The following is a 22876-nucleotide window of genomic DNA, read 5'->3' as shown; positions in this document are numbered from 1 at the left end:
GTTCAACATATACATAAATGAATTAGCAGACATGCTGGAGCAAAGCGAGTCACCAGGTCTCCGTCTCCTGGATGGAGAAGTGAAGTCCCTGTTCTATGCGGACGACCTGGTTCTGCTGTCTCCCACAGAACAGGGATTACAGCAACAACTAGACCTACTCGACAAATACTGCCAAAATTGGGCTCTAACAGTAAATCTAAAGAAAACCAACATCATGATTTTTCAGAAAAGACCCAGATGTCAGGAAAACAAATACCAGTTTACCCTCAGTGATACCACTATAGGACACACTATGTGCTACACCTACCTTGGTCTAACTATTACAGCATCAGGGAGCTTCAGCATAGCAGTGAATGCACTAAAAGAAAAAGCCCGAAGAGCCCTATATGCAATAAAAAGAAAATTCTACAACATCCAAATCCCAATCAAAATCTGGCTCAAAATTTTTGACAGCATAATCCTGCCCATTGCACTGTACGGTAGTGAAGTATGGGGCCCGCTAAATCACCAAAGCTACACTAAATGGGAAAAACACACAATAGAAGCCCTACATGCAGAATTCTGCCGAAGCATCCTTCGCACCCAAAGAAAAACGCCAACAAATGCATGCAGAGCCGAACTAGGCAGATACCCACTGATAATAAACATCCAAAAACGAGCACTAAACTTCCTAAATCACCTCAAATCTAGCTCCCCAGACACCCTTCATTTCAAAGCCTTTCAGACCCAAGAGCTAAACCCAGAAAAGAGTCCCCTGAGTCAGCTGCTACTGAAACTAAGTACTCAGCCGGACCCTGACCAGCCCCAGACCAACACAGCTGTCCAAACACCAATCCGAGTGAACCAAATCATTAAAAAATGCAAAGAAACCTACCTGGAACATTGGAACAAAATAACCGAAAGCCAAAGCAGATTAGAATGTTACCGGGCCCTAAAAAGAGAATATAAACTGGCAGACTACCTCACGACCATCAGAGACACAAAACAGAGACAGACCCTCACCAGGTACAGACTAAGCGACCACCAACTGGAAATTGAAAAAGGCAGATACAAGAAATCCTGGCAGCCTAGAGAGAATAGAATATGCGATCAATGTCTGGCTGGCGAGGTTGAAACAGAAATGCATTTCCTCCTAAAATGCGAAAAATTCAACACATCAAGAAACATATTATTCAACAAGCTAAGCCAAACAACCCCAGATTTCAAGGAATTGGATGATCTGTCAAAATTGAGATTAGTCCTAGGAGAAGGAGACAGACCATACCTTGGGGCTAAATATGTAACAACATGTCACAACCTGAGGACTGTTTAAAAGTAAGACTGTTTAAAATTAATATTGAACGTACCAAATGAAGTAGAAAGACTGTTTAAAATTAATATTGTTTAAAAGTAATATTGTATATACCCAACAAATGTCAAATCGATTGACACCTACAGAATGTTGGAAAACTGTACCTTTTTGCAATGTAAGCTTTGGCAATATGGTTCTCTGTAAACTTTCATGCCAATAAAGCATTTGAACTGAACTGAACTGAACTGAGTGAGGGAGAGTGAGGGAGCGTGAGGGAGAGAGTCTGAGAGAGAGAATGAGAGTGAGAGAGAGTGTGAGAGAGAGGAAGAGTGTGAGAGGAGAGTGAGAGAGAGTGAGAGAGCAGAGTGTGAGAGAGAGAGAGTGAGAGAGTGTGAGAGAGTGAGAGAGCAGAGCGTGAGAGTGAGAATGGAGAGAGTGAGAGAGTGTGAGAGATGGAGAGAGTGAGAGAGAGCGAGAGTGAGTGAGAGTGAGAGTGAGAGTGAGAGTGAATGAGTGAGAGAGTGAGAGAGAGTGAGAGAAAGTGTGAGTGTGAGAGAGAGTGAGATAGAGAGAGAGTGAGATAGAGTGAGAGTGGAGAATGAGAGAGAGAGAGTGAGGGAGAGTGAGGGAGTGTGAGGGAGAGAGGGTGTGAGAGAGAGTGTGAGAGAGAGGGAGAGTGTGAAAGGAGAGTGAGAGAGAGTGAGAGAGCAGAGTGTGAGAGAGAGTGAGAGAGTGAGAATGGAGAGAGTGAGAGAGTGAGAGAGTGTGACAGATGGAGAGAGAGAGAGAGAGTGAGAGCAGAGTGTGAGAGAGTGAGAGAGAGAGGAGAGAGAGTGAGAGCAGAGTGTGAGAGAGTGAGAGAGAGTGAGAGAGAGTGAGAGCAGAGTGTGAGAGAGTGAGCGTGAGAGTGAGAGAGTGAGAGAGAGTGTGGGAGTGAGAGAGTGAGTGAGAGAGAGAGTGAGAGAGTGAGAATGGAGAGAGTGAGAGCAGAGTGTGAGAGAGTGAGAGAGAGTGAGAGAGAGTGAGAGCAGAGTGAGAGAGAGTGAGAGAGTGAGAGAGTGAGAATGGAGAGAGTGAGAGAGTGAGAGAGAGTGAGAGCAGAGTGTGAGAGAGTGAGCGTGAGAGTGGAGAGAGTGAGAGAGTGAGAGAGTGAGAGAGAGTGTGGGAGTGAGAGAGTGAGTGAGAGAGAGAGTGAGAGAGTGAGAATGGAGAGAGTGAGAGAGAGAGTGAGAGAGTGAGAGAGTGAGAGAGTGAGAGTGTGGGAGTGAGAGAGTGAGTGAGAGAGAGAGTGAGAGAGTGAGAATGGAGAGAGTGAGAGAGTGAGGGAGTGAGAATGGAGAGAGTGAGAGCAGAGTGTGAGAGAGTGAGAAAGAGTGAGAGAGTGAGAATGGAGAGAGTGAGAGAGTGAGAGAGAGTGAGAGCAGAGTGTGAGAGAGTGAGAGAGAGTGAGAGAGTGAGAGCAGAGTGTGAGAGAGTGAGAGAGAGTGAGAGAGTGAGAATGGAGAGAGTGAGAGAGTGAGAGAGAGTGAGAGCAGTGTGTGAGAGAGTGAGAGAGAGTGAGAGAGTGAGAGCAGAGTGTGAGAGAGTGAGAGAGAGTGAGAGAGTGAGAATGGAGAGAGTGAGAGAGTGAGAGAGAGTGAGAGCAGAGTGTGAGAGAGTGAGAGAGAGTGAGAGAGTGAGAATGAAGAGAGTGAGAGAGTGAGAGAGAGTGAGAGCAGAGTGAGAGAGTGAGTGAGAGTGAGAGAGTGAGAATGGAGAGAGTGAGAGAGTGAGTGAGAGAGTGAGAATGGAGAGAGTGAGAGAGTGAGAGATGGAGAGAGTGAGAGAGAGTGAGAGAGAGTGAGAGCAGAGTGTGAGAAAGTGAGCGTGAGAGTGGAGAGAGTGAGAGAGTGAGAGAGTGAGAGAGAGTGAGGGAGTGAGAGAGTGAGGCAGTGAGAGAGTGAGAATGGAGAGAGTGAGAGAGAGTGAGAGAGTGAGAGAGTGAGGATGGAGAGAGTGAGAGAGAGTGAGAGAGTGAGAATGGAGAGAGTGAGAGAGAGTGAGAGAGTTTGAGAGAGAGAGGGTGAGTGAGAGCGAGTGAGAGAGAGGGAGAGAGAGTGAGAGAGAGGGAGAGAGAGGGAGAGAGAGGGAGAGAGAGTGAGAGAGAGGGAGAGAGAGTGAGAGAGAGGGAGAGAGAGGGAGAGAAAGGGAGAGAGAGGGAGAGAAAGGGAGAGAGAGGGAGAGAGAGGGAGAGAGAGGGAGAGAGAGGGAGAGAAAGGGAGAGAGAGTGAGAGCGAGTGAGAGAGAGGGATTGAGAGGGAGAGAGAGGGAGAGTGGGAGAGAGCAGAGTGTGAGAGAGAGTGAGAGGGAGAGAATGGAGAGTGTGAGAGATGGAGAGTGAGAGTGAGAGAGAGGGTGAGTGTGAGAAAGGAGAGAGTGAGGGAGAGGGAGAGAGAGTGAGAGAGCTGAGTGTGAGAGAGAGTGAAAGAGAGAGAGAGTGTGAGAGAGTGAGAGTGAGAGTGAGAGGGAGAGGGAGAGTGAGGGAGAGTGAGGGAGGGTGAGGGAGAGTGAGGGAGGTAGAGAGTGAGACTCAGAGTGAGAGAGTCAGAGAGTGAGAGAGAGTGAGAGAGTGAGGGAGAGTGAGAGTGAGGGAGAGAGTAAGAGAGAGAGAGTGAGAGAGAGAGTGAGAGTGAGAGTGAGAGTGAGAGTGGGAGAGAGTAAGAGAGAGGGAGAGAGGGAGAGGGAGAGGGAGAGAGAGGGAGAGAGAGGGAGAGAGAGGGAGAGAGAGGGAGAGAGTAACCAGAGAGGGAGAGACCCAGGAGTAACCCAGGGCAGAGACTCTGGAGGCATACTGATTTGGTTTAAAGCAGAGCTTAGGAATTACATCGAATTTATAAAAAAGGGCGAAAACCACTTATGGCTCAAGATTAAGAAAGACATAATTTCTAGCATGCAAAATGTTTTCATTTGCGCAATCTACATCTCCCCTACAGAATCCCCGTACTTCAAAGAGGACACCTTCTCCAGCATTGAGAGGGAGATTAACCATTACCAGGCCCATGGGAACGTGTTGATCTGTGGTGACCTCAACTCAAGAACTGGTGAAGAACCAGACTTTATCAGTACTCAGGGGAATAATTACATATTTGGAAATAACCAGTTTGATCTCCCTTTGCATTCACACAGGTGTAACTACGACAAACAGATAAATGCAAACGGAAAGCTGCTCCTGCAGCTCTGTCGAAGCCTGGGTCTGTACATTGTCAATGGTAGGTTCATAGGAGACTCCCTAGGAAGACCGACCTATTCTTCACCTCTTGGCATCAGCACCGTAGACTATATGATTAAAGATCTGGACCCATCCACTTTCAGAGCATTCACAGTCAAACCACTAACACCACTGTCAGATCACAGCCAAATTACTGCGTATCTTAAAAGAACAGAAACAACCAACACAGCCCAGTAAGCTGTACAACATTAAAAAATCCTACAGAAGGGCACAAAACAGTACGGAAAAATACCAGAAAGTAATTAGCAGCCAATCAACTCAATCCCTCTTGGACAACTTCCTGGAAAACACATACACTCACAATAAAGAAGGCGTAAACCAGGCAGTGAATAACCTAAATAATATTTTTGATAATTTGGCAACAATGTCGAACTTGATATCTCGCAAGAGTAAACCCAAAACACAAAACCACGAAAAATGGTTTGATTCAGACTGTCATAACATGAGGAAAAAACTCAGAAAAATATCAAACCAAAAACACAGACAACCAGAAAACGAGGAACTACGCCTTGCTTATTGTCAGGCACTAACACAATATAAAAACACACTCAGAGCCAAGAAAGAACAGTATATTAAGAATAAACTCAGCTCCATTGAGGAATCTATCGATTCTAATTGTTTCTGGGACAACTGGAATACATTACACAAAAAGCAACGCGAAGAATTGTCCATTCAAAATGGAGACATATGGGAAAACCATTTTGAAAAATTATACCAGAAAAACACACTAAGCCCAGAGCAAGTTCTAATATACAAAGAATTGGAAAAGCTCAAACTGGCCATAAAAGACCAACAAAACCCATTAGACCACCCAATAACTGAAAAAGAGCTATTTGAAAAACTCAAGGACCTGCGACCAAGAAAAGCTTGCGGTGCAGATGGCATCCTAAATGAGATGATTAAACACACTGACGATAAAATGAAATTGGCTATCCTAAAACTCTTCAACTTGGCTCTGAGTGTCGGTTACTTCCCTGATATCTGGAACAAAGGACTCATAACGCCCATATACAAAAGTGGAGACAAAGTTGACCCAAATAACTATCGAGGCATCTGTGTGAACAGTAACCTGGGGAAGATATTCTGTAGTATCATAAACTAAAGACTTATAAATTTCCTTGAGGAGCACGATGTCTTGAGTAAAAGCCAAACAGGATTCTTACCAAATTATAGAACATCGGACCATATTTTCACCCTACACACCCTAATTGACAAACATGTTCACCAAAACAAAAGCAACATTTTTGCCTGCTTTATAGATTTCCAGAAGGCTTTCGATTCTATTTGGCACGACGGTCTATTCTTGAAACTTATTGTAAGTGGGGTGGGGGAAAAACATATGATGTAATTAAATCAATGTATACAAACAATAAATGTGCAGTTAAAATTGGAGACAAACAAAACAAAATTTTTCTCACAGGGGTGTGGACTGGCACAGGGCTCGCCTATCTCACCGACACTCTTTAATATTTACATAAATGAATTGGCAAAACTACTTGAACAATCTACAGCACCTGGCCTCGCCCTATATGACTCCAAGGTTAAATTCCTCCTCTATGCAGATGACCTGGTTCTGCTCTCACCAACTGAGGAGGGTCTACAGCGGAACCTGGATCTGCTAGAGTCGTTCTGTCAGACCTGGGCCCTGACAATAAACCCCAAAAATAACAAAGTTCTGGTATTCCAGCAAAGATCCAGACATCAGGGACCCAGAAAAAACTTCACGCTTGGAGCAACTAAAATTGAACAAAGTACAAATTACACATACCTAGGCCTAAAAATCAGTTCTATGGGAAACTTTCATTTGGCTGTGAATGAACTGAAAGAGAAAGCAAGAAGGGCTTTCTATGCCATTAAGAAGTCAATCAAATAGAAATCCCAATTGGCATTTGGCTCAAATTTTTAAATCAGTAATTGAACCAATTGCACTCTATGGCAGTGAGGTGTGGGGTCCGCTAACACAACAAGAATTCGCAAAATGGGACAATCACCCAATTGAAATCCTGCATGCAGAATTCTGTAAAAGTATCCTCCGGACTCAGAGGAAAACCACAAACAATGCATGCAGGGCAGAACTAGGCCAATATCCACTACTAATTAATATCCAAAAACGAGCCATCAAATTTTGGAAACACCTAAAAATGAGCAACCCCCACTGCTATCATTACGATGCCTTGAAATGCCAAGAGATGATCATAGAGAAGAGTCCCCTCAGTCAACTAGTCCTGGGACTCAGTGAAGTAACTATCAACACTAATAATAATAACCAGCCCCAGGACAGTGACACCCTAGCACAGAGAATTCAACCCAACACAACTATCACTAAAGAAAAGGAAAAATATTTGACCTTTTGGACAGAAACGACAAAAACCCAAACCAAACTCGATTGCTATTTGGCCCTAAACAGACAATACAACATGGCTGAATACCTGACCATGGTAAAGGATAGCAAACTGAGAAAAACCTTGAAATTGTACAGACTTAGTGAACATAGCCTGGCCATCGAAAAAGGCAGACACAGGCAGACCTGGCTGCCAAGAGAGGACAGGATATGCTCTCACTGCAGTCAGGGAGTGGTGGAGACAGAGATGCACTTCCACACAACTTGCGGAAACTATCAGGACATGAGGGAGAATTTCTACCCAAAATTCACAAAAATATGCCCTGAATTCAAAAATTTGAATGACCTCCAAAAACTCCCATATCTATTGGGGGAACAGAGAAAATGTGTAACTATAGCGGCAAACCATGTGACAGCTTGCCACAACCAGAGGGACAACCAGTGACACATTAAATCTAAGAAAAGATTTTATGCATATTAGATGTGTATATATCTATGTATACATGGGTATGCTTGTCTATACACTGTATGTCTAGATTGATGTTTATGTGTTCAATCATACATGTATTCTGTGCTTTGGCAACATAAGATGTATCTTGTCATGCCAATAAAGCAATTTGAATTGAATTGAATTGAGAGGGAGAGTGAGGGAGAGGGAGAGAGAGTGAGAGAGAGGGAGAGTGTGAGAGATGGAGAGTGAGAGTGAGAGTGAGAGAGAGGGTGAGAGTGTGAGAGTGAGGGAGAGTGAGGGAGAGTGAGAAAGTGAGAGAGAGCAGAGAGTGAGAGAGAGTGAGGGAAAGTGAGGGAGAGTGAGGGAGATTGAGTGTGAGAGAGGGAGAGTGTGAGTGAGTGAGAGAGCAGAGAGTGAGAAAGAGAGAGAGAGTGAGAGAGAGAGAAAGAGAGTGAGGGAAAGAGAGAGGGAGTGAGAGGGAGGTAGAGAGAGAGACTCAGATACTGAGAGAGAGAGAGTCAGAGAGTGAGAGAATCAGAGTGAGAGAGTGAGAGAGAGTGAGAGTGAAGGTGAGGGAGAGTGAGAGTGAGGGAGAGAGTAAGAGAGAGGGAGAGAGAGAGGGAGAGAGAGGGAGAGTGAGAGAGAGAGTGAAAGAGTGAGAGTCAGAGAGCGAGTGAGAGAGAGAGAGAGGAGAGAGAGAGGGAGAGGGAGAGAGAGGGAGAGGGAGAGAGAGAGAGCAGAATGTGAGAGAGCAGAGAGTGAGAGTGTGAGAGAGTGTGAGAGAGTGTGAGAGAGAGAGTGAGGTAGAGAGAGAGACTCAGATGCTGAGAGAGAGAGTGAGAGAGATTGAGAGAGAGCGTCAGAGAGTGAGAGAGAGAGAGAGAGAGTGAGTGAGAGAGAGTGAGAGACTGAGTGAGAGTGAGTGAAAGACAAAGTGAGAGATAGAGAGAGTGAGAGAGTGAGTGAGTGAGAGAGGGGAGAGAATGAGAGAGAGTGTGAGAGGGAGTGAGAGAGTGAGTGAGTGAGTGAGTGAGAGTGAGAGTGATAGAGAGAGAGTTTGAGAGTGAGAGAATGAGAGTGAGAGTGAGGAGAGAGAGAGAGTGAGAGAGTGAGAGAGAGAGAGAGAGTGAGAGTGAGAGAGAGCATGAGAGAGAGCAGAGTGAGAGTCAGAGTGAGAGAGATTGAGAGAGAGAGTCAGAGAGTGAGAGAGTCAAAGAGTGAGAGAGAGAGGAGAGAGTGAGTGAGAGAGAGTGAGAGAGTGAGTGAGAGTGAGGGAGAGTGAGGGAGTGAGCGGGAGAGAGGGTGAGAGTGAGAATGAGAGAGAGAGAGGGAGAGTGTGAGAGAGAGGGAGAGTGAGAGTGAGTTAGAGAGCAGAGAGTGAGAGAGTGAGAGAGAGTGAGAGAGAGTGAGAGAGAGTGAGGGAAAGACAGAGGGAGTGAGTGGGAGGTAGAGAGAGAGACTCGGATACTGAGAGAGAGAGAGTCAGAGAGTGAGAGAGAGTCAGAGAGTGAGAGAGAGAGTGAATGAGAGAGTGAGAGAGAGAGAGTGAGAGGCAGCACGGTGGCATAGTGGTTAGCACTGTTGCCTCACAGCGCCAGAGACCCGAGTTCGAATCCGGCCTTAGCGACTGTCTGTGTGGAGTTTGCACATTCTCCCCATGTTTGCGTGGGTTTCCTCCGGGTGCTCCGGTTTCCTCCCACAGTCCAAAGATGTGCGGGTTAGGTTGATTGGCTATGATAAAATTGACCCTTAGTGTTAGGGGGATTAAATACGTGGGGTTACGGGGATAGGGTGGGATATGTGTTGGTGTAGTGGTTACGGGGATCGGGTGGGATATGTGTCGGTGCAGGCTCGATGGGCCAAAATGGCCTCTATCTGCACTGTGGGGTTTCTGTGATTCTGAGAGAGTGTGAGAGTGAGTGTGAGAGTGAGTGAGAGAGAGAGGAGTGAGAGAGGGGGAGAGTGAGAGGGAGTGAGATTGAGAGCAAGGGAGAAGTGAGAGAGTGTGAGGGAGGGAGTGAGTGTGAGAGAGGGAGTGAATGAGAGAGAGTGGGAGAGAGAGAGAGAGGAGTGAATGAGAGAGAGGGTGCGAGTCAGTGAGAGAGAGGTAGAGAGAGATAGAGAGAGAGACTCAGATACTGAGAGAGTGAGAAAGAGGGAGTGAGAGGGAGGTAGAGAGAGAGACTCAGATACAGAGAATGAGAGAGAGGAGTGAGAGAGTGAGAGCGAAAGAGGGAGGGAGACAGAGAGAGAGTGAGAGTGAGGGAGATTGGGAGAGGGCATGTGACAGTGAGAGAGAGAGAGTGAGAGAGAGCCGGAGTGAGAGGGAGTGAGAGAGACTCAGATACTGAGAGAGAGAGAGAGAGAGTCAGACAGTGAGAGTAAGAGAGAGAGTGTGAGACAGGGAGAGTGAGAGGAGTAAGAGTGAGAGAGACAGACAGAGAGCAAGGGAGAATGGAGAGAGTGGGAGAGAATGAGGGAGAGAGGGAGAGTAAGAGAGGAGTGAGAGTGGGGGCGAATGGAGAGAGAGAGAGTGTGGGAGAGGGAGGGAGAGGGAGAATGGAGCGAGGGAGGATGAAGAGTGTGAGAGTGAGAGACTCAGATACTGAGAGAGAGAGCGAACAGGCGCGGAGAGGAAGGATGAAGCAGTGAGCTGGAGACCTGTGTTTGCTGGTCTCCCTGCCGATAGTGGAAGGTCCCCGGTGCCGGCTCAGTCTTTGCCACTCCCAGGCCCGGCCATCCGGCGGGGCTTCTCAGCAGAGGGGAGTTTTTTCATGAATGCGGGAGGAGGGGGACGGGCGCAGACTCGGCGGAATCCTGCGCTATTTACTTGTCGAGAACAAAATCCCTTATAAAAGAGGATGTGCGGAAAGACAATCTCAGTGTCACGCTCCATCAATGCCAACTGATGACTTAAAAAATAGCTTGCGTCAGAAAATAACTTCCTTATGAGGGCGGGACATATTTCATAGCTCTCTCTCTTACTCTTTCTCTCTCTCTCTCTGCCTGTCTCTGTGTGTCTGTGTTTCTCTGTCCCTCTCTGCCTGTCTGTTCTGCCTGTCTGTCAGTCTCTCTCGGTGTTTCTCTGCCTGTCTGTTAGCCTCTCTCTCTTTGTGTCTGTCTTTGTGTTTCTCTGTCTCTCTCTGCCAGTCTCTCTCTCTGTGTCTGTCTCTGTTTCTCTCTCCAATTCCAATTCCAATTCAAATGCTTTATTGGCATGAAAGTTTACAGAGAACCATATTGCCAAAGCTTACATAGCAAAAAGGTACAGTTTTCCAACATTCTGTAGGTGTCAATCGATTTGACATTTGTTGGGTACATACAATATTACTTTTAAACAATATTAATTTTAAACAGTCTTTCTACTTCATTTGGTACGTTCAATATTAATTTTAAACAGTCTTAATTTTAAACAGTCCTCAGGTTGTGACATGTTGCTACATATTTGGCCCCAAGGTATGGTCTGTCTCCTTCTCCTAGGACTAATCTCAATTTTGACAGGTCATCCAATTTCTTGAAATCTGGGGTTGTTTGGCTTAGCTCGTTGAATAATATGTTTCTTGATGTGTTGAATTTTTCGCATTTTAGGAGGAAATGCATTTCTGTTTCAACCTCGCCGGCCAGACATTGATCGCATATTCTATTCTCTCTAGGCTGCCAGGATTTCTTGTATCTGCCTTTTTCAATTTCCAGTTGGTGGTCGCTTAGTCTGTACCTGGTGAGGGTCTGTCTCTGTTTTGTGTCTCTGATGGTCGTGAGGTAGTCTGCCAGTTTATATTCTCTTTTTAGGGCCCGGTAACATTCTAATCTGCTTTGGCTTTCGGTTATTTTGTTCCAATGTTCCAGGTAGGTTTCTTTGCATTGTTTAATGATTTGGTTCACTCGGATTGGTGTTTGGGCGGCTGTGTTGGTCTGGGGCTGGTCTCTCTCTCTCTGCTTGTCTGTCAGTCTCTCTGTCTGTCTCTGTTTCTCTCTCTCTCTCTGCCTGTCTGTCAGTCTCTCTCTCTCTCTCTGCCTGTCTGTCAGTCTCTCTCTCTGTCTGTCTCTGTCTCTCTCTGCCTGTCTGTCAGTCTCTCTCTCTCTGTCTGTCTCTGTCTTTCTCTCTCTCTGCCTCTCTGTCAGTCTCTCTCTCTCTGTCTGTCTCTGTCTTTCTCTCTCTCTGCCTGTCTGTCAGTCTCTCTCTCTGTCTCTCTCTGTGTTTCTCTGTCTCTCTCTGCCTGTCTGTCAGTCTCTCTCTCTCTGTCTGTCTCTGTGTTTCTCTGTCTCTCTCTGCCTGTCTGCCAGTCTCTCTCTGTGTCTGTCTCTGTCTGTCTCTGTCTCTCTCTGCCTGTCTGCCAGTCTCTCTCTGTGTCTGTCTCTGTCTCTCTCTGCCTGTCTGCCAGTCTCTCTCTGTGTCTGTTTCTGTGTTTCTCTGTCTGTCTCCCAATCTCTCTCTGTGTCTGTCTCTGTCTCTCTCTGCCTGGCTGTCAGTCTCTCTCTGTGTCTGTCTCTGTGTTTCTCTGTCTCTCTCTGCCTGTCTGCCAGTCTCTCTCTGTGTTTCTCTGTCTCTCTCTTCCTGTCTGTCAGTCTCTCTCTCTCTCTGTCTGTCTCTGTCTATCTCTGCCTGTCTGCCAATCTCTCTCTGTGTCTGTCTCTGTGTTTCTCTGTCTCTCGCTGCCTGTGTGCCCGTCTCTCTCTCTGTCTGTCTCTGTCTCTCTCTGCCTGTCTGCCAATCTCTCTCTGTGTCTGCCTCTGTCTCTCTCTGCCTGGCTGTCAGTCTCTCTCTGTGTTTCTCTGTCTCTCTCTGCCTGTCTGCCAGTCTCTCTCTCTGTCTGTCTCTGTCTCTCTCTGCCTGTCTGTCAGTCTCTCTGTGTCTGTCTCTCTCTCTCTCTCTCTCTCTCTCTGTCTGTCTGTGTCTCTCTGTGTCTGTCTCTGTGTTTCTCTGTCTCTCTCTGCGAGTGTGTGTGTCTCTTTCTGTCTCCCTCTATGTGTGTGTCTCTCTTTGTCTGCCTGTCTCTTCCTCTGCCTCTTTCTCCTCTCTCGCTCTCTCTTTCTCTCTGTCTGCCTCTCTGACTTTCTCACTCCCTCTGTTTCTGTTTGTCTATGTCGCGGCGCCTCTATCTCTCTCCCTCTCTCTCTCACTTTGAGGGTACGGTAGCATAGTGGTTATGTTATTGGACTAGTAATCCAGAGGCCTGGACTAATGATCCATCCCGCTATCTGTCTCCGTCTCTCCCTCTCTCCTTCGCTCTATACATATGTCTGTCTCTCCCCCTCTCTGTCTCTGACCCTCTGTATATCTGTCTCTGTCTCTCTCTCTATGCGTGTCTGTCTCTCCCCCTCTCTTTCTCTCTCTCGTATATATATAATAAAATATGTCTGTCGCTCTGTCTCACTCCCTCTCTCTCTATATATATATATGTATCTCCGCCTCTGTCTCTGTGTCTGTCTCTCTCTCTCTCTCTGTATATATGTGTCTGTGTGTCTCTCTCTCTCTGTATATATGTGTCTGTTTCTCCCCCTCTCTCTGTAGTAATGTTTGTCTGGCTATCGGTGCCGGATGAGCAGTGGCGGAGAGCTGGTTTTGAATTCGGAAACTTGCACAGCTCTTCCTCCCCGGCGGGCGGGCGATGCCCCTCGGCCGGGGGAGTCAGGGCGCATTCCTTGCTCTCGACAGCACCAAGTGCCAAGAAAAGTAGGTGCAGGATGTGTCTGCAAGCAGGGCGGGCAAAAAAACAGCTGAATGTAGCAGGAACATAAGACACCTGGAGTTAGTTGTGTGCTAAACCTCGCCCCAACATAAATGACCGCATTCTGATTCAGAGCAGCGGTAAGTGGGGGAGTGTGAGCAGTGATTGAGTTACAGTAGGAGCAACAACAACTTGCATTGATATAGCGCCCTTAAGCGTAGCAAAACCTCCCGCGATCAGGCTAAGTACTGGCTACAAGATAGGAAATGAGCCAAAATGACTTACCAGTCCTGGGGATCGGCGACTTTGGGGTTAAACTTAATGTCGGAGTTAATGTTGAAGAGGATGTCTCGCTGAGCGAGGGCTGGGGTCGGGCTGTGGTAGAGCGGGTGTTTGAAGAGTGCAGCCAGTTTGTGGTGGAGCTGGTGGCCGGGGGCTGGGCGGGCAGCTCCCGCTCCAGCCTCGGGCTCTGACATCAGCCTCTTGCCGCCTGGCTCGCCGCTCTCCTTGCCCTGCGGTGAGCCGGCTGGCTCGCCCCTGGCCCGGGGCTGAGAGCCGCTGCGATTGGAGCCGGGAGCCGGGTCGCTGCTGAAATCCTGCAGGATCCGCAGGGTGTGTTTGTTGGGCCAAGCGGCGTCTGCTCCTGGCGCGGCAGCCCGGCCCTGGAGCCCGGGCTGCGACTCGGCTGCCACCAGCCCGTCCCGGTGCTGACAAGGGCAGCCGGCACCATCGGCGGGCGCCGCTCCCGCTCCCGCTCCCCCGCCGCTCGCTCTCTTCTCCAGCCTGGGCAGCAGGTCGATCATGATGTGCATGGTGCAGGCGATGAGAAAGACCATGACAATCAGCACCCGGAATCTGCGGAGCAGCATCATGCTGGGATCGCAGCCAGAGGCAAGCGGGGCTGCAAAAAAAGAAAGCGTCCCGAACCCAACCCAAGCCAATCGTGCAGGGATTAGAACAACAATTTCAATTCAACGGCGCTGCAGAACGGCCCGTGTCATTTGGAAGCGATCCGCAGTGAGCTTCTCTCCATCGTAAGACCTGCCGCTTCCCAGTTGCAGAAAATGCATCTATTTGGCGCAGTGTGTGTGTGTTTTCCTCCTCTTGTTGTCCTTAAACTCTCATTGACTCAGAAAACTAGACACAACAACCATCCAAATAATGTTAAAAAAACAATAAATATTAGGCGGCGGCGGCTCCCCTGCAACATTCGAGTGTCCATATAAAACACACACACACTATGTCTTCTCCTCTCCACTCAATAGGAGGAGTGCTGAGACTCCCCACTGCCCAGCTTTCAGCCCTCCTCCAACAGGGCAAGGGAGTTCCTCTCCGCTCCTCTCCTCTCCTCTCCCAGGGTCTGTCTCTGTCTGCCAGGGAGGGAGAGATGTGCCTCTGTGTTTGTTATGAGATCCCAGTGAATGAAAGCCTCGTTGCAAAGCCTCTCTCTCCAGGAGCAGAGCCGCGGCTGTGAGGGTGAAGCTGCCCAGATGTGCAAAATGTTTTATTGGACTGGCCCTGAGCGGCGGGGGCGCGGAGGACAGCAGGAAAAGGTCACGCTGGGCTCCCGGAGGGCTGGGCTCCCGGGCGGCTGCAGGCGTTGCCAGTTTCCATCACCCCCCATCCCGGGCACTTGCATTCCCCACGGCTTCCAATCAGAGCGAAGGACGGCTTTTAATCGCCCACCCCCCCAAAAAAAATAAGCAAAAAAAAAACACGAGATATATATAGAGAGAGACAGATAGACAGATAGACAGAGATAGATAGATATATAGATAGAAAGAAATAGGGAGATAGAGATGAACAGCGATAGACAGAGACGCAGAGAGAGAGAGAAAGAGATAGACAGAGGGAGGGATATATAAAACATAAGAGAGATATAGACGGAGAGACAGAGACAGACGGAGAGAGACAGAAAGGGAGACAGCGAGAGAGGTGGAGAGAGAGTGAGAGAGACAGAGAGAGTGAGAGAGAGAGACAAGGACAGAGAGAGAGAGAGCAAGGGAGAGGCAGATAGAGAGAGTGAGGGACAAGGACAGAGAGAGAGAGAGAGAGGTGGGGGAGGCAGATAGAGAGAGACAGAGACAAAGATACAGACAGGGAGACAGAGACAAGGACACAAAGAGAGACAGAGAGAGGGGGAGAGACAGATAGAGTGAGAGAGAGACAAGGACAGAGAGAGAGAGAGAGGGGGGAGAGACAGATAGAGAGAGTGAGAGAGAGAGATAGAGACAATGACACAGAGAGAGAGAGACACAGAGGGAGAGAGACTTGCACAATCACTGTCCGTGGAACGTGTCTCCTTGTTCCTGTCTGAATCCAAACCGCCCCGTTCCCGAGCCAAGTCTCACCGCCAGCGGCCGGCTTTTATTTTGCCTGTCAGCACAAATCAGGAGAAAATGACATTCTGTCATTAATGCATATTTAGATGAAATCAAGATCTTGTTAGCAAATGCAGGCTGAATAAGCAGTAGCTGCGAGCAGTACATTCCACACAGCGAAAAGCGCCGGCCAGGGCTGATTTGACCGCGAGTGCTGCCGATTTTATTTTTTTTATATTTGAAAGCATGTTGATTTTTATAATCGCAATAACTTGATAATATTGGATTTTAAATTCCGTATTACGGGGGAAAACTCCACAGACGAGGGCTGAGCACCGAACATTTCAAATAATCAGCCAACTTTTCCAACGAATTGAACTTCAGTACTATTTGTCGGAACTCCCAGTTTAGGATTTGGAATACCAGACAATATGTAAAACGGTTGGAAAAAGGATGAGTGCAAGGAGATACCTGCCACTTGGGCGGGGTGAATAACTGGGATTTTCACTGAGCAAAGGGAGGGGAGATTCTTTCAGTGCATCTGTCTGTCTGCTACTGGCACGCGGCTCATTCAAGAGTGGCCATCACACAATGAACAGGGAGAGACAATGCTCGTTATTTGTATCCACCCCTCTCTCTCTCTGACTGGCTGCCTACCTTTCCCTCTGTCCATCCTTGCCTGTCTTAACTCTTCCCTTTCCTCTCTGTCCGGCACAGCGAGAAATGTTCTAACCACACGAGGCAATAGCCCTCAGCACAGCCCTTGTTACAATGGCATTGTAGTTTATACATAGAAAGGTGAGGGTATTTGTTAACTCGCTCCATAGTTGGGCACCCTTCGGTTAAAAGATTTGTCATCTTCTGTACGTAATCTTTGCAGCAGCTACTGAGAATCTCTCCCTTTTAATTATGTCTCAATCGGCAGACGTCATACACTTGATCTGTTCAAATGAGCTCTCTCGTGACTCTGAGTCTCGGCCGGCAGTCTCTGCTCCTAATACCGGGGAGAGAATGGGAGCAAAGCTGCACAATGATGGTGAACACAGGGCTGGCCGGTTTAACCCTTCGCTTTGCAACGACTCGCGTCTTAACCTGTGGAAAGAAGCTGTGCAGGAAACATCCATTAAAGGGGGCGCCGCCTTCAGAGGCTCAACTTTGGCAAACTCCCCCCACTTCTCAATATTAGCGTAAATTATCCTGATAAACCAACCAGCTTCTCAATATTAGCATAGATTGTCTTGATGAACCAACCAGCTTCTCAATAGTAGCATAGATTGTCCTGATAAACCAACCAGCTTCTCAATATTAGCATAGATTGTCTTGATGAACCAACCAGTTTCTCAATCTTTGCAAAATTACCCTGATGAAGCCAACACCCTTTTCTTGCTCCGCCCTCCCAAGTTTGTCAACCATTTCTTAAAGAGAACGGAACCCCCACTGAACAAAATTCACATTACAGTATTTAAACATGCAGCAGACAGGCTTAGCAATTATTATTTTGTTTGCAAGGACAATTTTTGTTTATTCAGCGCGAGTGCTGGATGACACCTGTAATGACCATTGAAAGTTCAATGGTAACTCATATCTCATTGGCCACACCGCTCTGTGAGTGAGCAATAAATTCCCCTCCTATCTGCCACACTGACAACCAGCCCGAAAGCAATTTCCAAAGTTGCAGGTAACAGTGATTAATACATGGTACAGATGGCAATAAATCTCGGGTAATAATTAACCTCTTGGTCGTGCAGTTGAACAGGGTGGGTTTTCAAGAGTTCTCAGCTTCTCTTAAAATAGCCCTGTACGTTTTTATTTCTGTACACATGTATAGCACACAAAGTCATATTGCCTCAACAACTCATCTCTTTGGGGGCCGGGGGTGGGGGAGAGTGCTAGCGATCTCTTTTCACTGCCCTTTCTTATGTATGTATTAATACTTGCATTTATATGGTACTTTATTAAGCCCTTCTCAGAATGAATTACTTCAGTAGCCATTGTTATGTAGGCGAATTTAACATCATATTTGTTAGCCCAGTCTGTTTGTAATGGATGGCTGGTAGATATTCCAATATCTAATCTGTTTAACCATGCAAGAAGTAATATGATAACAGGAACAGGAGAAGGCCATTCAGCCCCTGGAGCCTGTTCTGCCATTCAACCAGATCATGACTGATCTGCACCTCAACTCCATTTACCCGCTGTTGCTCCCAGCTTCTTGTGGGAGAGTTCCAGATTTCCACTACCCTTTGTGTGAAGAAGTGCTTCCTGACATCACCCCTGAATGGCCTGGCTCTAATTTTAAGGTTATGCCCCCTTGTTCTGGACTCCCCCCACCAGAGGAAATAGTTTCTCTCTATCTACCCTTTAATCATCTTAAACACCTCAATTAGATCACCTCTTAACCTTCTATACTCCAGGGAATACAAGCCTAGGGGGAATTTTTCGGGGAGCCAGTGAGCGCTTCGATGATGGATCAGGTAGGAACATTTTTTTTTGGACAGCGGGTCAGGAACCCGCTGTCAACCCACCGCAATGTTCCTTTCCCAGATGTCGGGTCTGTCAATGCTGAACAGACCCGACACACAGTGACGGGGAAGGCAATTTAGGTCATTATGATCTTGTTAAGGCCCATTTAAAAAGTATTTTGAGCTCACCTTTAAACTTTACGAGGTCGCCCTTGGGGTCCATGCTGCTCGGGGATCACGTCATGTAAGCAGGGTGGGAGCTGAATGACCATGACTCATTACTTGACAGCTACAAATGTGCTATAGTAGCTCCCATCTCACAGCTGTTCACTTTCCAAGCTCACTGCATTTGGGAGACAGATTGAGCTTTATGCAGGTTGTAAGTGTTTGGAGTAAACTCTGTACCCAGTGTCACCTCATTGGAACAACCTCTCTCACCACTGACAGATCACTTCTGTCATCTCAAGTTCACCTGCCATCTATTACATCAGCATTGGTGCCCTTGAAACTATCTCACCTTGGTCCTCAGAATCCCACCATGATCAGCCCCAACAACAGCAGCACCAGGCACACCAGCAACACCAACCGTCTTTGCAATCAACTGATGCTGCACAGGACAGTGGGCATCAGCACCCGACCACATTGCTGCTTGGGGTGCCAGGGATGGCCTCACTATGGCCACATTTACTTCACTTGATGCTGTACACCCTGGCTGCCACATGATGCACTAGGTTTGCACCACCCCACGCTAACATCATAAAGCATTCCTACAATGCCCAAGCCATTCCTTTCACACTCATCACCATTGCGGGGGTACCGTTATGTCTCAACATTCACTGCAACTCACTAAGCCATTTCCAAAGGTGCACACAGATCTGTCCAAGAATGAACAGTGTTGAAAATAAAGGTTTCAATTTTTGACACCACATTAACAGAAACTTTATATGAACATTGCATAAAACACTCAAGTGCCTACCCTTGTGTGTTGTTAGTTGGTATGATTGCACTAGGATGAGGGTGAGTGTGAGGGGTGGCTAGTGAGATGGGGAAGTGATAATGTAGATAGAGAGGGATGGGTGGAGGTGCAAGGCAAGTTGGTGTGAGTAAGGATGTGCAGGAGTAGGGCAGGGAAGGCAGGGTGATTGGGATGTGATGAGTGGCATAACAGGATGAGGTTGAGTGTGGCTTTGCCGTAACTTTTCATGATCTAATGAGATCATTGAAACATTTGTGCCACTGCAGCCTGGTCCTCCTGGCCACAACCCTGCTTGTGTCCTCCTGTACAATGTGCAACCAGGCTGCGTTGGTCTCCTGGGGAGGTCTCTTCCGCCCATTGGAAGGGAAGAGAACCTCCCTGCATGGAGGGAGTCATGGGAAAGCCTGAGTGTAGCCATGCTGCTCTGTGCAGTGCTTATCAGTGTTTTTAGCACCTCAGTGCTGTAGAACACTGACAGCACAACTGTCAAAATAAATTTGCGTATGGTCCCTTTAAGGAAACCGGCTGATGACGCGTCAAAAAATGATGTCATTAGACCCGCTTCCTTCAATTGGCCGACAAATGCGCTGGGCAGGCTTAACAAGGCCAATCAGGGGAAAATCATTCTACACCATGGGCTGGAGCCAGCAGCGAGGCCGGGACCTGCCACCAATGTCGCCCACCACGGACCCGCCGAGATAGGAGAAATCGCGGCCCATGTCTATGCAACCTCTCCTTTGTAACCCTTTTAGGCCCAGTATCATTCTGGTGAATCTGCGCTGCACCCCCTCCAAGGTCTATGGGGTCGATTTTAGGTCAGGTGCGGGGAATTGGTGGTTTCCCCGAATTTAGTGATTCCGACACGATTGTAAATGGGTCTGCGATTGATGCAAATTTAACACAATTGGCCAATTGATTTCCATTGTGTGGGAAGCCTTGGCAATTGAATATTTCCAGTCATAAAGTTGCAGAATATGCCATCATCATTGCTGCTGCTTTTAAGGTCCACAGCAAGCCTTGCTTCCTCTGCAGGCTTCCAACCTTCAACATTAAGATGGCACAGGAGCCTGCAGGAAGAACGGCCAGCGGGAGGGCCAGATCTGCGCCCAAATTTGATGAGGTTTCACTACAAGCATTACTGGATGCTGCTAGGGCCCACAGGGAGGTCCTCTTCCCTTCTTCAGGGAGGAAGAGGCCTTCCAGCCAGACCAAAGCTGTGTGGCTAGAGGTGGCAGGTCAAGTCAACTCCTTGGGGCTCACACGAAGAACGTGGTTGCAGTGCAGGAAACGATTCCATGACCTTCTTCGCACTGGAAAAGTAAGTACTGTATGATGTTTCCATCACCCTCAATCTAATCCCCATTGCCTTTCCTCACCAGCACTCAGCTTCAGCAATCTCTTCCTGCACATCCCACTAGGCACTCACATCCATGCACCCTTACCCATTCCCTCTCTCTCTATGCTCACATTCACAGAACTATGCCACCATGCAGCCCTCACACTCCCTCTCACTCTGATGCTTTGAACACAACAGACAACACACAGGGAAGGCCCTTGGTATTGCAATCTCACTCCATCTTTGTCTCCTTCTAAGTATCTATGCTATACAATCTCTGCACTCACTCCTTCATTCTCACTCAACCTCCACTTGTCTCCCTCATTGCAGGAAAAGAGAGCTCACAACAGGAGAGAGTGAGCCAGGACAGGAGGAGGGCTACCCGCATTAGCCCAGCTCACCCCCTGGGAGGAAGGCGTCCTGGAGATTGCCAGGGCTGACTGAGATGTGGACGTTGGGGAAGGACAGGCAGGAGCATCCCCGCAAGCTGGTGACAGAATAGTTTTCCATCTCTCTCATTAGCATTGCATGAGTCACTGATAATGATTCTGAAGCTACATCATATGGACTTATGATCATCTGCAAAATGCAATGTGCACGTAACCTTGGCATCACATCTCTAACTTTTTCCTTGACTCCCCCACATGACCATCGAGAGCCTCCGTCCCCACTCTGCAGGAGGAAGAGCCTGAGCAGCCAGACTCCTCAGAGGAATCTGCAACCTCTGAGGGCGCAGCGTCAGCAGAAATAAGCGCACCCAGCACCAGCGCAGACACTTACACCTCGGTGGGACCTTCGGGACATAGAGTAGAGTTGTCACCTGCTGTATCACAGCTCACAAGTGAGCATCAGCAGATTGTGGAGACAAGGAAAGCAGTGGAGAGTCCTCGTCGGTGGGCGCAGGACCCTGCCAGCTCGGCTCAGCTGCATGTCGACCCTCTGCCTCTGGGTCCATCCGTAAGATCAGAGGTGATGGAACTCCATGCACAGATGCAGGAGTCTCTGGCAGGTTTTGTCTCCAGGGTCGCTGCGAGTGTGGAGCGAATGGAGGAGTCCATAGCAAAAATGAGCAGAGCCTTTGTGGAGTCAGTGGCGCATGAACGCATCAACACGGAAAGGATGGCTACCTACTTGGAAATGATTACTGCCTCCGTGGTAAGGCTGGCTACAGTAGAGGAGAGGAGGGCTACGGCCATGGAGGAGGTTAGTCGCTAGGGTATGGAAAACATGGTGAGTGTTCAGAATAGAATGACATCTCTTGAGGAGCGATGGGCATCTATTGAACAGAGAAACCAGACAATCATGGAAGTCCTTCTGAGTAGGACTGCCATTGCAGATATGGGTCCCCATGGCCCCCCTAATGTGCAGCAAGCTGCTCTCAAGCCACTTGCAGGCACTGAGGGGGACCTGACCCATGAGAGGGAGGTTGGTGGCAGACCTCAAGGAACATTTAAGAAGCATTTGGATGTGCACTTGAAATGCCATAGCATACAAGGCTACGGGCCAAATGCTGGAATATGGGATTAGATTAGACAGGGCTTGATGGCCGGCGCGGACACGATGGGCCGAAGGGCCTCTATCCGTGCTGTATTACTCTATGACTATGACTCTAAGTGGGGGCTCCTCTCCAAGCACTCACACTTCCATGCCACTGCAGAGCCCTCAGTCAGAGCCCTGCCAGAGTCCACACCCAATGGAGATAGACGTCTCAACTCCTGCACAGCTGCAGGAGCAGCAGACTGCTGGCGAGCCCTCACATGCTCGCCACCCCAGAGGATGCCCGCCAAAGGTGTTGAGACAGGAGCAGCAGGAAAGTGAGCAAGGGGCCTCCACATCTGCTGAAGCCACAGGGGAACCACTACGTAGGAGCACGCATAAGAGGAAAATAAAGCACAAATAGCTGCAGTTCTGGCGTGTGTCATTTCGCGAATGGGGCTTTCACATTGAGGGTTTAGGATTACTTGCAGTTGTCAGGATGCTGATCAAATAGCTCGGAATCCGCAGGGTTTGGCCATTGTCGATGCTTAGGTAAGTACCTGCGAGGCAAAAGAGTTTGATTTGCTAGGCTAAGCAAATCTGGCCAGGATGATTGCGTTCCTTGCAACTCGGGCAGCAACGTTCTCGCGTAATACTGCCGCTGGTTGATGGGCCTCTGCAGGATGCTCATTTTCGCCCTCCTCCTGCTCCTCCTCCTCCTCATCATCATCATCATCATCATCATCATCATCTGAGGAGGGTATGAGAGGAGCCACTTGGTCCTCAGGAATCTGCAAGCCACAACGCTGTGCCATGTTGTGGAGTGCACAGCAAACCACGACGATTTTGGAGACCCTGGCTGCTGAGTACTGTAGGGCTCCACCTGACCTTTCCAGGCATTTGAATCACATCTTCAGCAAGCCGATGGTTTGCTCGATTATGGATCTGGTGGAAATGTGGCTGGAGTTGTTGCGCTCCTCAGCTTCTTTGGCTGGCCTCCTCAATGGCATCATTAGTCAAGTCCTCAGGGGATAGCCCTTGTCTCCAAGTAGCCATCCGTGAAGTTGGTCTGGCGGACTGAATAGCGGAGGCACACTAGACTGGCGCAGTATGAAGGAGTCATGGCAACTGCCAGGGTACTTGGCACAAACATGCAAAATCTCCTTCTTGTGGTCACACACCAGCTGAACGTTAAGGGAGTGGAAGCCCTTGCGGTTGACAAAAATACCTGGATTGAGATGGGGTGCCCTAAGGGCCACATGTGTGCAGTCAATGACGCCCTGCA

At 48.2% G+C, this 22876-nt stretch overlaps 1 protein-coding gene across 2 annotated transcripts in view; it reads right to left on the bottom strand.

Annotated features, from left to right (window-relative positions):
* LOC147110800 (extracellular serine/threonine protein kinase FAM20C-like) overlaps positions 1-14602 on the bottom strand; it is a 361279-nt gene extending 346677 nt beyond the window's left edge. The window contains exon 1 of one of the 2 annotated variants that reach the window (XM_086001137.1): positions 13306-14602. In XM_086001137.1, coding sequence (XP_085857263.1) covers positions 13306-13892 — 587 coding nt within the window. In that variant the 5' untranslated portion in view covers positions 13893-14602. The remainder of the gene's footprint in view (positions 1-13305) is intronic. The other variant, XM_086001136.1, reaches the window with a different exon arrangement.
* Positions 14603-22876: the final 8274 nt, after the last annotated feature.

The sequence above is a fragment of the Somniosus microcephalus genome, chromosome 11 (genome assembly GCF_052327205.1).
Source record: "Somniosus microcephalus isolate GS21.2 chromosome 11, FLI_Smic_1.0, whole genome shotgun sequence".
NCBI lineage: Eukaryota > Metazoa > Chordata > Chondrichthyes > Squaliformes > Somniosidae > Somniosus > Somniosus microcephalus.
The sequence above is the reverse complement of the archived record's forward strand: the minus strand, read 5'-3'. Positions and strand labels throughout refer to the sequence as shown.